This window comes from Malus sylvestris, chromosome 1, assembly GCF_916048215.2.
Source record: "Malus sylvestris chromosome 1, drMalSylv7.2, whole genome shotgun sequence".
NCBI classification, from domain to species: Eukaryota; Viridiplantae; Streptophyta; class Magnoliopsida; order Rosales; family Rosaceae; genus Malus; species Malus sylvestris.
In genome coordinates, this window is record NC_062260.1 from 9,136,908 (window position 1) to 9,153,391 (window position 16,484).

A 16,484-nucleotide genomic window follows, 5' to 3' on the forward strand; every position below is an offset into this window, starting at 1 on the left:
GGGTAAAATGGAGTGGTGTTGCAGCTAGGAAACATGAATGATTGTGCACATGGTAGAGAAAGGAAATGGAGGTGGAATGATGCAACAAATGAGTCAATGGAGGGAACATGGATGATGATGCACGGCATAGGAATCTAAAAGGAATGCAATGGTGGTGCACGGCAATGATGGAAAGGTGAATGGTGGAGTGACACTCCTTTGTGGCTGAGCTCTTTGTCCTTTTTACATTAATTCTTCTTTCTCTTTAACACATTCCTAGCCTCTTTAGTCTTCAATTTCGTCCATCCACCTTGCTCCATGCATGTGTTATTCATTCCAAGCTCAAAACTGCTCTAAAATGCACCAAAATGCATCTTATTGCTTCATAAGGCCTACGGACCTACAAACACACGAAAATAGCTTAAAATACATAATTAACTAAGAAATAACAACATAAATGCATGAGAACAAGCTAACTCAGTCGCATAAATATGCTCCTATCACCTACTAGTATGGGTGTCTTGAAAAAAGTCTACAAAAAACCCCACATGAATAATGGATCGAGCTACAAGGCCACAACACCAACCCAAGATGCTCAAGCACTGAGCAGTACGCCTTGAGAGACTGAAAGCACCACGATCGAAACGCTCGGTTTGTCGACTCATCAATCTTTTTACTGACTAAAGAAGAGGAACTCTCAACTTAGTCACTTTTCGACCACTTTAACTGAGCATCTAGTTTGAAAATTTTCCAGCAAGGAGTTTCAAGGGATAAGTCTAGTTAGATATCAACTTCATGCTACATGTCGAACATCAACAAGGAAGATAACCTATGGTATGACCTAGCGAGCAACTAAGGAGAAGGCTCGGTCCAACAGACTCTCCAACCACTTGAGCTGAGCAATAGATTTGACAACTTTTCAGGGGATTATCCCAATGCATATGCATATTCAAACATCAACTCTGCACCTCATGTCGACCGCCATTGAAGATGGCTTGCGGTGGAACCCTCACCTATAGGCCACTTGCTCACTTAAGATGTTTCTTTGTGCTCTTTGTTGTTATCTCCATCTAGTGCACCTCACAAGATACATTGGGTACGTAGTACACAACACAAAATACATTTGGATGAGCAACTCACTTTGAGTTCCATATATACTTTAATTATATGGATATTGGGTCTTTCTTCACATATTGATTACAATTATACACCAACAAGAGATAATGCCTTAGGCCCATTTATCACCTTGTAAAGAAACTTGACTTTTTGGTTGCATGTTTGAACTTGTGATTCATACTTCTGAAATTCTGGTGTCTAAACACACGTAAAGGACAAAATGAATACCTTTGTACGGAACCAAGCCAATTCATTTGAGGTTTCTGAGTGCATCACATTTTTCAATATCATAGGTGAGAGAAACAGAGGGAAGCGAGAAGATAGAAAATTAGAGACATAATAGAAGACAAGGATGAACTTCAATGTGAAGTTGTTTATTTACAGTGAGGGGCTACAAAAACTAAAGAAACTGAGATCCAAATTAGCAAACATAAACAATAAAAGACAATACTAAATATGAAAATAAGATAAATCCCTAGTCAACAAAAGCATATTTAATAGTTCATGAAAAAGGACCAAACGTGTTCCTCATTCTGTAGCAATTTGTTTACCAAGTTGGAGTGCCTCCTTAAACAATCTCTCAAAATTATTGTACGATGATCCTCCAACATCAGTAGCTTCAACTGTTACATTTCCTTTGTCCCACATCAGCCAGAAGGCTTGAGAATAAGCAATTCAAATAAAACTACCCCACTCTAAATGACATCGAGGCCTTTTGGATTAAAATACCACACCTGACAGATTGAGCAGGTGGCCAAATGGGGACAGTATCAGTGTTGTTGGAGTAGGCCCATGGCCCATCTACCTGAAATTTAAGATGGTATCAAAGCCAGGGGACAGGCCAGTACATCCACGTGAACGGGTGGTCCCCTTTGACCCCACGCGAATGGGTGAGCCCCGACTTGGCTCCACGTAGGCCAAGAGATGCCACGTGAATGGGTGGGTCCCCATTGGCCCCACACAAACAGGTAAGCCCCGGCTTGGCTCCACATGGTTGCCAATGTGTGGAACTCCGTGTGTGACCCATAAAATGGGGTCTCACGTACGGGGGAGTGTTAGAATTCCTCTTTCCCACATCGGCCAGAAGGCTTGAGAACAAGCAATTTAAATAGAATTACCCCACTCTAACTATCACATAGGCCTTTTGGATTAAAACCCCACACCTGACGGATTGAGCAAGTGGCCAAATGGGGACAGTATCGGTGTTGTTGGAGTGGGCCCATGGTCCGTCTACCTGAAATTTCAGATCAACAACTTTTTTCTTTCATTCCTTTACCTTTTCTCTCATCTTCATCCCTCCCTCTCCTTCCATCATTTCCTTAACCAGTGCTTCAATTTCGTCGCGCTTCACGTTGGGGCTCACCTCCATTCCAATCTCCCACATTGTGCATGAGTATCGACAATTCATTTGTTGCTCCACAAAGAAAGGCCATCAAATTAAGGGCACGCCGTGAGATATATTTTCAATGGTAGAATTCCAACCACTGTGTGTTAGGAAGACCCCAACAAATGGATGAGCTAACACTTGGTCCTGTGCACACAAACCTGTAATATAACCCCTATCCTTAATCTCCTCAAAAAATCCATCGGGTAAAATTGGTGAGTCACCCTTTACCACGTCAGCCCTAACTATCCATAAAAATGGGTGCTTGCTATTTGCCAGCCCCCATGCAAACTCGATCAAATGTTGGTCTGTCATCATCGTTATGCTACCATAATTTACGTACACAACCGAATTGGGTTTCTTTTTATCAAGCCATTCCGAACATTTTGTGTCTTCTTTCCATAAGCTTGAGTTAAGTGACTTGCTTTCGGGGAAATGCCTGCCCAGCAAATTAAAGGGGCCAATGGTTTAAATGTTGGGGAACATGTGTTCAAATTCGTCAAATGTGTTGAAGAGGATTGAAGAAGAGTTCAAAAAGTTCCGTGCTTCGGATCCCAAGTAATTAAACATCATGTCGCTGAGATCAGTAACTCTAATGAAATTTGGGATGTCCTTGAGTCGAACATTTTTCATGCCTGGGATCCAATCTTGGTGTATCGAGTGTGCCATCATGCATGAAATTCTCATCTGAAATCCATGGAAGGTGAAGCACGTGTGATGATATTTAATTATGTCCATGTGTAACGATAATTTATGCATACAAAAATGTTCATATACATAATAAAGAAACTGATTAATTATATATGCGACGAAAGCGTAAAAAACAAAATCATCCAGAAATTAAAGAAGTACCTTTGAACGGAATCATGCCACGTTTGACGAGTTCGCTGTGTTGCAAGTACCCCATGAAGCCACAAGCAGAGGCTGTCCATAACACAACCTCCGGAATGCCTAATTCTGTAGCAGTTTTGCACCCAAAGGTAATGATACCATCTGCAACTATGCAAGTAACTTGTGGCACTTGAGATGAGGAATTGATCTTAGCCACCTGCTCTTTAAATGGACCAAAACATGTTTTCTTAATGGAGTCATATAAAGCTGGAATATCTTGGGTTCCATCCTTATCCAAAGGAGGCAACCCGTTTGGTTTGGTCTCGAACACAAAGACCGGTAGACCCTTAACGGGGTCGGGACCTTTTGACCGGATTAAACGGTTGTGGTTGAACTCGGTGTTGACAAAGGTTATGTGGAAGCCCCTTGAGTGACGAAGCTTGGCTAACTGCATCATGGGGTTAACATGGCCTTGTGCTGGGTATGGGACAAAAACTGCATGCCCTTTTTTGGTTGCTTGGTCTACTGAACTCATCATCTCTCTTTCGTATTTGCCAGAAACTCGGAAAGAACTCAGATTTGAAGTCTTTAGTTTTGTGTAGTGAAAGGTAACTTGATCTTGTGCTGTTTATAGAAAATGCGGGGGCAATCTTCTCTTCGGAACCTAATAATCAATTCATTGTTTTTTTTTTTTTTTCTTTTTATAGTTTTCAAATTAAAAATGATAAATAAATACTTTTTTTTTTCTCTTACACACCCTTCAATTTGATACTTATAAATAAAGAAAATCATGTAAAAATCAGCTCCCTTTTCAAAGTTCATAACAAGAAACTTTTGCCAAACGTCTAATTTTTGTTGGAAATTATTTTATTCACACACCTTTCTATTAGTCTAATTATCCAAAAAAGAGTCTGTTAGACATGTTGCTTGCGGGAGAGTTTTTGGGAATTGGCATGGTCGATTTCTTGATCGTTCTTACATGCTCGGATGACTGTCCCTCTTTGGTTAGAATATGGCTCTTTCCTTGTTTGTATCTCCTTGGCCTCTTCATTTGTACACACTTGTTAAAAATTGTTTGGTAACTATTTTATGTTTTAATTTTATATAAGACTTTCACTACAAGAAAAATGGGCACTGCGCACAATAAATTATATGTGCCCTATAAAGTCAAAGGGTACCAAAATATGTGCCCATAGGTCAATAGCAACAATGTAGCAACAACAATCCCATATGTGCCCTATATGGGCGTGTCCTTTGCTTGTAGCGCACAGTAGGTCGTTTTGTGCTCAAAGGTAAGCACAAATAATGGTTTTTTTGTGTCTCTATTATGAAATGGCATGCACTTTGGTGAATTTTAAGACAGTAGATCATGAGGCTAGTTTGAGGTTCGAGGGCTCGGAACGGATCCATTGACATTACAAGATTCGAGCGACTGTGTCCATATCGGAAGTCCCCATATACTAGGTTTTGATATGGAAGTGCAGTGCATGTTTTGTTACGTATGATTGATTAATGATAATGAGATAGAAAAGAAAGAAACAATAAAAATAAAAACTAAAGGATATGAATGTAGAGATTTAAAAATTTGACATGATTTTAAAATTAGAAAAAGAAAACTTAAAATGGCTACGAAACAAGTTTCCTTCCAGCACAAGGGAAATTCAAAATAAAAAATTGAAAACAAAAAGAATATTAAACGGTTGGATGGCTACATCACGAGTAACAAACAGTCCTAAGGGTCAAAACTCATATCTACTTTTCTCTTATATACTAATTAAAAATGTTTAGAAATTAAGAAATCCATTCATCTCGTCTTCTTGTCCATTCGCAGAAGCCAAGTTCCGGACCAGCTCATCAATATTCATACCATTATTGGCGTATCGCTTTCCTCTTTTTGTCTTTTTGTATCCAAGATAATTATTGAATACAGACAATGAGATATTCTAATCAAATTTACATGTTTCTCATTGATGGGCCAATCGTCCTTTTTTTCTCACATGCAACTCGATGCGGGTCCTTCGAATCTCTAGTTGCGTAATTTTGGTACTATAAACACTAGCATTCATGCATATGTTCACGTGCATGCAAAAGATATTTTTTTGAATCACGGCGTGCTACACACGGTTTACACATTTTAAATGTATTTATATGTATGAATTGCTTCAATAATTTTTTTAATGACAAAAAGAAAGTCAAATATTTGAAGTAAATGAATAATATTAGGTCATGATAGAAGAAACCCCACATAAACCAATCAAAGCAACTGAATCCACATAATAAAATCGGTCTTTCAATTTCCATCTACATTCTATTGAATTTGCATTAAGAATAGAGAAAATAATATTTAATAAACAACTAATTGAATCACATAACTGCTATCTCATTGTGAGACTATGCTCACCCTCTTCCCCTTAATGTAGATATCATCGTTTGTTCAAAAAAAAAAGATCATTGGACAACTAATTGAATCACATTATTATGCGCATGCAAGAGACCTTTTTTTATAACTGGCACTACGCGCCTCTTATGAGTTTAAAAATAGAGTAAATAATATTTAATAAACAATTGATTGAATCACATTATTGTGAGAGTGCAAAAGGCCTTTTTTATCATCAACGGTATATGTTTAAGTACATCAATATTTTTACACTAAAGGGAATGAGAGCTCGGCTAAGCCACACAATGGCCAGCCTAATTTGGTATCAAATTTGCATTGATGCGATGCCAACGAGTTTGCCACCATGTTGGCTAATCTTGGAATCCAAGACCAGCAACAGTCCTAGAAAGACTCCCCTAACCGTTTAGCTTTCACTAAGGAAGGGTAGGCCTCCTATCTGCCATTCTCAAGCGAATCTGAAAGAGAACAAATGGATTCATAGGAATCAGATTCAACAATAACCTTTCGAAGCCCCATTGCCATATCAAACTCACAACCTTTGAGGATGGCCACGACTTCAACTGCACCCACACACAGAGCTCGAATGGCATGCATGATCGCCACCACAAAATAGCCCACAGCATCCCGCAAAACAATCCTTTTTTATAACTGACACTACACGCCTCTTAAGATATTTTGGATGCGTTTAAAAATAAAGAAAATAACATTTAATAAACAACTGATTAAATCACATTATTGGTAGCCTATTGTGAGAAACTAATTATAAAAATACAAAATACAAAATACAAAAAAAATTGTACAAAAAATTTAATTATTAAAAACACTGTTTATATGACGAAAATACCCCTGCATTATTTTGGGATGCTTTTGAATTTTTGTTTGGAGGGCATTTTTGTCCAAAAATATTCATACATCAGATGGATTTACAAATATATAATTATTAGGGTCCAAAAGAAAGAAATCATAATTACCCGTTGATGTTGATCCTATAGTTTCTTTGTTTTTTCCATTTGATTTTGTACTATATTTTCAGAGTTAATCGAGTTTGATAATTGGCACATCGTTGCATTGAATTTTGAGCCCTCTATGATGAATTCGCAGTTTGGCATCTGTCTTTGTTGATTGCTCCTACAAAACCCTTGCTCTGATTGTTCTCAAGAATTGTGAACATTTATTTGCCCCAATTGAACTTCGTCATTGCCAACCTATACGAAGAAATTGCAAAAGAAAATGAATTTTAGTTTTTTTTTAAGAAAAAAAAATCATATTGAACTACAACGAAGGTGCAATTGGAAAATCTCCAACCAAAATGCAGGTTTAAGTCTTATGTATTTTGATCCGAGTGAAAGAAAAAAAAAATTCGTGTGAAGGTAATATAAAAAAGAAAAAAATTAAAATTGAAACATTAAGCAGCAAAACACTGAAATTTCAGTCAATAAAAAAGAGTAGAAATGCAATTAAGATGACATCCTGTGATATATTGCTTCGATCACATCCCTCCATACTTGATTAGTCGAAGTCAACTTGGAATTTTTCGTATTCCTACATGAACAAAAAAAAAAGAACACGATAATTTATTTTGGAAAAAAAAAAAAAAAAAAAAAAGAGAACATGAGGATTGTGAATTGTCAAAAAAAGTAACATATGAAAGTGATGTTAATAATAAAAATTCATGTCGAATATTTCATACAGTACCATTTATGTGTACATTGTGAGCTACAAATATTTTCCTTTTGTTTGGCCAATTTATTTGGCAAAGAGTGAATATTAGTAGGGGTGGTATTGATATGATTACCTACCAAAATTCATGTATCAATTACCATACCAAACTTTTGGTATGAAAAAATTTATTACCATTATACCGTGCCAAACTTTCAGCATGCCAAATAATTCGGTTGACATGGTATGGTAATGGTAATTACCACCTTGTTTTGGGCCAAAATTTGATTTTTTTTTCCAACCCAATTCAAGGCCCAAACGTGTTTTGGCCCCTCCTTTTGGGTTTCTAAAACTTTTTTATTTAATTATGAGAATTTTATAGAGATTCATTTAAGAAACAAGAAGTAAATAGATGGAAGAATTGCTGAAAAAAACCCAATATCCCAAAAAAAATAGTACAAATATTCCTAAATTCCATCTCTACATTCCTTAAAATTGTACAAAAATTAACTTGATAGATGAAGCTAGGGAAAAGGACATCCCAATTTGATGAAGGAGAAGATGAGACGGACTCCGGAGAGAGTCGCCGGAACTGGAGCAACAGAGATGAAGTCAATGGCTAGATGAGTGAAAAGATGAAGAGTCGCAGCGCAAGAAGGCTTAGGTTGTTTTATTGGAAAAGTAGAGGTTAGAGGGTGAGATGATTGGATAAATGATTAGGAAAAAAATATAAATTGCATATATAATGATAATAGTATCTAATTATATATAAATGAATAAATAAATAATATAATATTAAGAGGTATTCATCAATTCCCCCCTGAACTTGTGACCATTGGCCAATTTCCCCCCTCAACTTTAATTTTGGCCAATTTCCCCCCTCAACTCTCATAATTAGTCAATTTCCCCCCTCAACTTTAATTTGGCCAATTTCCCCCCTCAACTCTCATAATTAGTCAATTTGCACTCTACTGTTAATTTTTTTTAATTTTCCATCTATTCTTTTTTTTTTCTTTCAATCTTTCTAATAACTTCCAACAAAGTACTAAAATTAACATAAACTCACCTGCATAATATAGGGTAAAATGTACAAAAACATAATACAATTAGTATGTGATATGGGTTGATTATAAGAAAAAGTTATGAATCGGATTTAATAAGGAGTAGAAAATTATGAATTGACTAGCCATTTTTGCACTAAAGCTTGATTCTCCGCAATTTACTTGAACTTAGCTTTCACTTTTATAAAGAAAATTGTATTCACATACAAAAATGTACACATCAATCCTTTTCGTTATCAATTTTGTATAGTAAAAAATCAAATAAAATTACTCCATACAGATTTATTATGACTAATAATACTATCTATGATAAATTCTAAAATTCTAAATTTTAATCTATTTGTAATAGGATAAAGACATAGGAAAATGATTAACATACATCTTATTTAGTTTCTTACACACACTTGTTTAATTATGATCAAATTAAAAAATTAACAGTAGGGTGCAAATTGACTAATTATGAGAGTTGAGGGGGGGGAAATTGGCCAAATTAAAGTTGAGGGGGGAAATTGACTAATTATGAGAGTTGAGGGGGGAAATTGGCCAAAATTAAAGTTGAGGGGGGAAATTGGCCAATAGTCACAAGTTCAGGGGGAAAATTGATGAATACCTCTAATATTAATAGTAGTGGTACGGTACGGTACGTTATACCACTGGTAATGGTTTTGAATACCATTATCGTACCAAAAATGTATGATACGGTACAAATACCGTACCATTACCAATGGTACAAATTTTTTGGCACAACTTTGGTATGGTACGGTTGGTAATTCGGTTGGTATGGTAATTTGGCAAAAAAATCCACCCCTAAATATTAGATATCCATGTTGTTGATGCACAAAACTAGAGGTCTTGGAACAACGTAAATCCGACCGTGAATCTGCAAGAATGTAAATAACACAAGATGTATCGTGGTTCACCCCAAGGTTTAGGCTACGTCCACACTGATATTGTATTTATGAGATGATTGTGAGGGAGAGAACCTCTGTAATGTGAGAGGAGATGTGAGAGGGTGAGGGGGCTTCAGGCCTAAGAGTTGGCCTCTCCTAATTGTGAGGGTGAGGAGTCCTTTTATAGAATAAGGGCTCCTCACTTATTACATATTTGCCTCTTCCTTTATCACATAATTACATTTAAGTCCCCCGAGTATTTGTACAAGATCTAAATACGAGGCCTTAAATATGGTATAAACAATAGTCCCCCAAGTCTTCAGTCAAGAGAGTTTTTTGGCTGGAGACTTGAAATTCAATCCATGTGTGGGTCGAAGTAACTAGATGTCATCTTGAACTGATGCTCGATATGAGGCAGTGCTCAATTTGAAATGATGCTCAACTAGAAGTAGCACACATTGTGAGGCTGCTAGGCTCGTGGCTTATGTTGCCTTGGTTGGCTTGGCTTGTGGCATTTAAAGGTGAGGGAGTCCTTTTTATAGAATAAGGGGCTCACTCCTCAATACATGAATGATGGGCTAGAGTCGATGCTCTCTAATGATGGTGAGGGAGTCCCTTTTATAAAATAAGAGTTTGCTCCTCAATACATGAATAATGTGTTATGAGTGATGCTCGTGGCGAGGTGGTTGCTCAGCTAGTGGCGATGCTCTCTAACGAAGGTGAGGGAGTCCCTTTTATAAAATAAGGGCTCGCTCCTCAATACATAAGTGATGGGCTAAGTCCCCCAAGTATTTTTCATGAGTGCTCTCTAAGGAAAGTGAGGGAGTCCTTTTTATAGAATAAGGGCTCGCTCCTCAGTACATAGATAATGGGCTAAGTCCCCCAAGTATTTTCATGAGGCCCAGTTAAGGCCCAATATATGGTACATAATATAGTCCCCCAAGTCTTCGATGAATAGAGTATGTTGGCTAGAGACTTCAAATTGAATCCATGTATGAGTCGAAGTGGCGGTTGTTCGGAGGCGGTATTTGTATACCCTGCACTGAAGCTTTGTAGGTGAAGCTTTGCAAGTGAAGCTTTGAAGCTAGAGCTCTGTAAATGAAGCTTTCGAAGTTGGAGCTTTTGTAAATGAAGTTTTTGAAGCTAGAGCTCTGTAAATGAAGCTTTTAAAGCTGATTGACATGAGTAATGCTCATGAATGTTTATGTTGATTGACATGAGTGATGCTCATGAATGTTGACATGAATGATGGTCATGAATGTTTATGTATGATTGTCATGAGTGATGCTCATGAATGTTTATGTATGAATGACATGATTAATGCTCATGTATAATTTGGAGTACTGGGCTTACTTTTGATCACCTGGTTGATGGCATGAAGGAGAGTACGGGTTGTACATTTCATCACCTGGTTGGTGGCATGAATGGCTAGTTGCCAAATGATATTAGAGTACGAGTTGTACATTTCATCACCTAGTTGGTGGTAATAGCGGCAGGTTGCCGAATAATTGTGGAGTACTGGGCGTACTTTTGATCACCTGGTTAGAGCTATTTTGGGCTTATGGGCCTTCGCCCTCTACACAACATTCCAGCCCATTTATTTTGGGCTTTGGCCTTCTTTTTTTTTGTTATTATTACCCTCTGATGGGGTTTATACAGATGTCTCCAAAAGATAGAAAAAATAAATCACATCATACAAAAACAAGAAAAGCAAATCACATCATTCTGGTGGGGTATTTATTCCTTGCTTTTGCTTTCTGCTTTTATTTCTGCTTTTCTTGATGTCTTTTCTTGATCTCCCCGCTCCTTCTTCTTTCTCTGCGTAGGCGCAGTGGACGACATATTAATGAAAGAATAAGACTAAAGAATTCTTATCTTCTTCACAGTTGTCTCATGGGTGCATGGTGGGAACATACGCTCCCCTTCATGATGAAAGTGGGCGTCTTCTCGGTGCTCTCCCCAGGATCCCCACCACTGAAAGTAGGGCTGGAAAAAAATCCCAAAAATCCCAAACCAAACCGAAAAAATCTAGATCCCAAACCAAAATTCCCGAAATTTTTGGGATATAATCCCAAACCAAACCGAAAGTTTCGGTATGGGATTCGGTTTTGCATTTCATTTTTTTGGTATTCCCATACCGAACCAAAAAAAATATGTATATATTATTTTTTAATTATAAGAAAATTATTTGAATCGTTCATTGTTTTAGATTTAATCTGTGTCATTGATTTGTTTTAGGTCTGATCTCATTACTTCACTTCACTTCACTTCCGTCTCCATTTGTTCTATCGAACTGGAATCAAAGCGGAACTGCTGTGCAGCCCCTGTTCGGTTGTCCCTGCCTGAGCCTCCCTCACCGATCCCTCATCTCCAGCCCCTGAGCCTTGCTTTTTGGCTTTTGGTTTGTAACTTAATTATTGAAACTTTGGCTTGTATTTCTTTTGGGTTTGTTACTTTATTTATTTTAAAACCTTGGCTTGTAACTAATTTTTTTGCTTTTGGATTTGTTACTTAATTTATTTTTATTGCATGCATTTGTAATAGAAATTGAATAGGCAAATTTATGCTATTGTCATTGTGCACAGATTTGTGCTATTGTCATTGTGCACATATTTGTGCACACTGCACAAATTGGGCAGATTTGCACACTGCACACTGCACAGATTTGTGTTATGGTTTTATTCGTTGAGAACTCCATGTCATTTCATGTTTTAGTTAGTTAGCAAAATTTCTCCTTAAAAAACAAAAACAAAGAAAAGATTTGTGTATGTACTGTTATATGTTCAACATATTGGCAACCCAAAAGCATACTATATCAAATTTTAGTCCAAAAGCCAAAAAGCCCAAAACTATTTTGGGATTCCCGATTTGTCTCGAAATCCCAACACTATTTCAGGATTTCCGAAAATTGGGATTCCCGAAAATTTCGGTTTGGAAATCGGGACAAGGGTTTCGGTATAGGATCCCATACCGAACCACCCCTAACTGAAAGTAACCATCTCATGCAAGGCTAGTGACTCTTAAAGCTCTTTAGCAATGATGTATCTGTTGGCCCTCCTGAAAAAGGCGCTGTCGCTTCAGCACCGACTTCTTTCCTCTTCGTCGACTCGATTGAAATGGTTTTCATCCTTATCAGGAACTGGGTCCCGCTCCTACCCCGCCCCGACGCATGAACTCAATAACCTTTCTTCTTTGTCGAGCAGGTTCGGTAATTAGGTAGGGAATGTCGTCTAGGAGGAGTGGGCTGACACGATAATTAGGTAGGGGAAGACAAGACGGCATCTGTGAATTTAAGGTCGGAGAAGGAGAGTTACCGGGTCGGGGATTCGGAGCAGGAGCTAGTGAGTGTCCATAGGTAAGCAGAGCAAGGTAGCTGTAATTCCAGCTGCAGCACCAGCAAGAAACCTCTCGTGATTTGTGGACTCCTCACTCCGAGACAGTTTCCTCAGATGATTTGGCAAGAGTTGGCCATGGAGATCTCGCTGACTTCACTGGGGTCGAGCTAGACCTTGCCGCGACCGTACTTGAGGACGCTGGAGGCGAGCCTCTTCTGGAGCTTGAGCGAAACCATCGTCCGTGTCTTACCTCCTTCCTTTCGGAAACTGCTGTGGGCAGAGAGATATCCCCCCCCCCCCGACCTTCCACCGCCACTAAAATCAGCCGGTGAGCCATGTTGTCGACTAAGATACCCATTTTCAGTCTCATATGACGTTGGATCCACCGTCGTACAAGGTGTGTTGTTAGCAAGAAGCTCAGTCAAACACTGGGTGGGCTTCAGTGGGTCCTCTTCGTCCTCTTCAAGCAGCGCTTCTAACCATGTGGCTGGGGCGGAGCTGATTGGTAATAGAATGGAGAGTGGTCTCGAGAAGGGAGGTGGAGGAAGAATAGATGCAAAAAGTGTTCTGCTTTTGAACATTCTTCTCCTTGCTTGAATTGGATCCATCTCTGATTTTGCTAACTGCATGCTTGACCATCACTTTATTAGCAAGTATGATCTTCTCGGATATAAATTGTTCAATATCTTACTGGAGAGATGTTTTTGCTTCTTAGTGAATGTCGTGATGGCTCTCAGAGGATCGGCCAAAGGAATGAGTCAACATTTGGCAAATTATAGGACATGTGGCGTTGTAGCGTTCATGTAATTTTGACATCTTGCCTGCGGTATAGGACAGTCCACATTTTTCTTTTTATTGTCTTCTTTTGCACCAAACTCGCCAACAGAGAGGACCCTCTTAGATCCGGGTCGGATTCTTGTCTACCCGGGTTGTGGGAGGAGCTGCAACTCGCCATTCTCTCTCTCTCTTCTGTCTCTATCTCTTTGTAGATTGAATGGGTGTGTCTCTGAGTGTGGGTGTTGGGTTATTTGGTTCTTGGGTTTTTGCAGATTTTGCAGATTCACGGTGGAGGTGAAAAAATGAAAGAGAACCGACATAGTTTTTCATGTCGATTACCACAGACGGCACCAAATGTTAATGCACAAAACTAGAGGTCTTGGAACAACGTAAATCCGACCGTGAATCTGCAAGAAATGTAAATAACACAAGATGCATCGTGGTTCACCCCAAGGTTTGGGCTACGTCCACACTAATATTGTATTTATGAGAGGATTGTGAGGGAGAGAACCTCTGTAATGTGAGAGGAGATGTGAGAGAGTGAGGGGGGCCTTTAGGCCTAAGAGTTAGCCTCTTCTAATTATGAGGGTGAGGAGTCCTTTTATAGAATAAGGGCTCCTCACTTATTACATATTTGCCTCTTCCTTTATCACATAATTACATTTAAGTCCCCCGAGTATTTGTACGAGATCTAAATATGAGGTCCTAAATATGGTATAAACACATGCTTTTGTTGCACTTGGAAGGAAGTTTGAGTTGCAGGGGTTTAGGAGTCACATCATGCGACATATAGAGTTTTTTCCATTCATATTTGTGCAGGCATAACGATATTTTTACTACCAAACACTTCGTTGAAATGGAAGACAAACACTACAAAACACTTCGTGCATGTTCAGGTTTAAGACTTCTATTATTGTCCAAGTGGGAAAGTGTTTTTTTGTGAAGGTAACTGAACCATGCTAATGTAGATTGAAAATTGAAAGCCATTAGCTAAAAATGATTGGTTAGGATTTTTAATGGAAAAGACATTTAGCTCAAGAACAGTGCCCTTTGCATTGGAAGATCCATAAATATAAATGAAACCCCAGATGTTGAAATCCAGAACGGAGTTACCTTTACTTCGTCAATGATAGCCAAACAAAAATCATAAACTTTGATATTTGAAAATTCGTTATCTCCCAACTATGGACTGGAAATCCGGAAGTTGAACACAAAGATTGTGGGGTCCCAAATGTGCTCTACCTTTACGACCAAATCCTGCAATGAGAACGTCATTCCTGCAAGAGGCAACAATAATCAGTATAGCCCGAAAAAATCTAAAATACCAAATGTAGCATTTAACAAAAAATTAAGAGCAATCTTGAGCCACATCCTTCCCTTATCTCAACCATTACTCTATCTAAACTCGAAATTTGTAGAAAATGCATCGAAATAACATGGTTGTACTCTACCTTTACGACCAAATGTGGCAATCAGAACATTGTCCTACAAGCGGCCACAATAATCAGTACAACAAAAAAAAAACAAACTAAAATACGAAAAGCAGCATTTAACATAAATGCCAAATTCTGGCAACACAGTCTCCACTAAACTCACATTTTCCTGAATCTAGTTCAAGCGGTCATCATTTAGCTTCAATACCACTGCATAGTTAAACATCTAAATATGTTAAGAGCCATGTCTAAAAAGACATCGGGCTAAATCTTACTTACATTTTGTCAAGGACAATGGCCTTTGTGTTGGAAGATCCAAAAAATGGTTTCTTTGACTCATTTTAAAAATGAACAAATTTAAATAGGCATTTCAGGAAAGACATAGGGTAACATGATTGGTTCTTCGTACCGTACAAAATCTTCATGCATAAGTTGTTTGCTTCTTTCTACAATTACAATTTTGATAATAATCTGCATTGCACATACACAAAGATGATCACATACAGGTAGGAGACCGATATTAAAGGAAGCAACACAAATTATTGCAGCGTTGAGTGATGAAACGTCGAAAAAGAACCTGTGCAACTTCACGATCAAAGTAAGGACCATCATGTCCAAACACTAATAGTTGACTCTTATAATCTTGGATCTACAATGAATCAAATAAAGACCGGAGCTGCAATGAATCAAATAAAGGCTATGCATCAGAGCCTGCTATATCAATTTCAAAACAACTTTGAACATAAGAACGAATTAAACCCTGTAGGTTGAAGATGAAATTTGCAAGATAATTATTTTCTTGTTCAAAATTAAACAGTTTCCATTGATTTTCTCGGGAACCAAACGCACCAAAGATCATTACTTGTAGTAGCCATCGATGGAATAAATCAGAACGTGCATCTTCAAATTCCCAGAAAGAGAGAAAGAGAATGATAGAGTAGTACAAACCTGAGAACATGCCCCGATCTTCTAGATTCCCTCATTATCCAAATTCAATTAACAATCCCTTCAATTCACTCAACAAACTCAAGTATAGGTAGAAAGATCATCAGGAGAGGACCATCTTTCTCTCTTGGGCCGAGACCAAATTTTGGCAGGATTGAGTGGAATCAGCAAAACTTCGTCAGAAACCGTTACTGTTCTAGGCTCCAATCTTTGAGCACAGTTGATTTTGAGGTGTGGGTGTCATATTAGATGGAAGAGGGTTATGACTCCAACCTTGCGCGATTTCGTTACCGTATGAAAAAGTTATGATGCAATGAAGTTTGCGAAGTGGAGAAGAATTAGGGAGGAGAACAAGAAGAACAATATTGCAGCTACTGATCTGCACGCAAGGAGAAAAGAAAATGAGTTGTTTGGCATTTTTTATGACAAAATTGTAATAAAAATAAAAATTATTTAAAAATTACTGTTTATACGACTAAAATACCTCTGCATTATTTGTTTTGGGGGCATTTTTGTCCAAACAAATTTGGTGAAGCCAATGACCCCAAATTGGCCCGCTGGCTTTATATATATATATATATAGAGAGAGAGAGAGATAGAGAGAGAGAGAGAGAGAGAGAGAGAGAGATTACCCATACCAGTAGCATCCCTCTTTGTCTTGGTTCTTTCACTTTTA

General features: G+C 38.1%; 1 protein-coding gene and 1 long non-coding RNA gene across 8 annotated transcripts; both read right to left on the reverse strand.

Moving 5' to 3' along the window:
* Nucleotides 1-307: 307 nt before the first annotated feature.
* LOC126628092 (7-deoxyloganetin glucosyltransferase-like) lies at nt 308-3,930 on the reverse strand. Of its 2 annotated transcripts, none has more exons than XM_050297684.1 (2): nt 3,332-3,930; nt 308-379 (listed from the first exon to the last, which is right to left on the reverse strand). In XM_050297684.1, exons 1-2 carry the CDS (start codon nt 3,846-3,848, stop codon nt 372-374), a joined length of 525 nt encoding a protein of 174 aa, XP_050153641.1. In that variant the 5' UTR covers nt 3,849-3,930; the 3' UTR covers nt 308-371. The 2 variants fall into 2 exon arrangements, with proteins under 2 accessions (XP_050153641.1, XP_050153636.1); XM_050297679.1 differs by lacking the exon at nt 308-379 and adding an exon at nt 1,458-3,166.
* Nucleotides 3,931-14,402: 10,472 nt separating this feature from the next.
* Nucleotides 14,403-16,214, reverse strand: LOC126628106 (uncharacterized). Of its 6 annotated transcripts, none has more exons than XR_007625266.1 (5): nt 15,812-16,214; nt 15,441-15,512; nt 15,027-15,334; nt 14,882-14,915; nt 14,405-14,707 (listed from the first exon to the last, which is right to left on the reverse strand). It is a non-coding gene; the product is annotated as an uncharacterized LOC126628106 (long non-coding RNA). The 6 variants fall into 6 exon arrangements; XR_007625268.1 differs by lacking the exon at nt 14,405-14,707 and having other exon boundaries at nt 14,737-14,915; nt 15,027-15,073; nt 15,273-15,334; XR_007625264.1 differs by having other exon boundaries at nt 14,403-14,707; nt 14,882-15,334.
* Nucleotides 16,215-16,484: the final 270 nt, after the last annotated feature.

Coding starts and splice junctions, on each gene's coding strand:
- LOC126628092 (XM_050297679.1), bottom strand. CDS start 3,848: ATGATGAGTTCAGTAGACCAAGCAACCAAAAAAGGGCATGCAGTTTTT. Junction 3,167..3,331: donor TGGCATGATTCCGTTCAAAG/GTACTTCTTTAA, acceptor CATGGATTTCAG/ATGAGAATTTCATGCATGAT.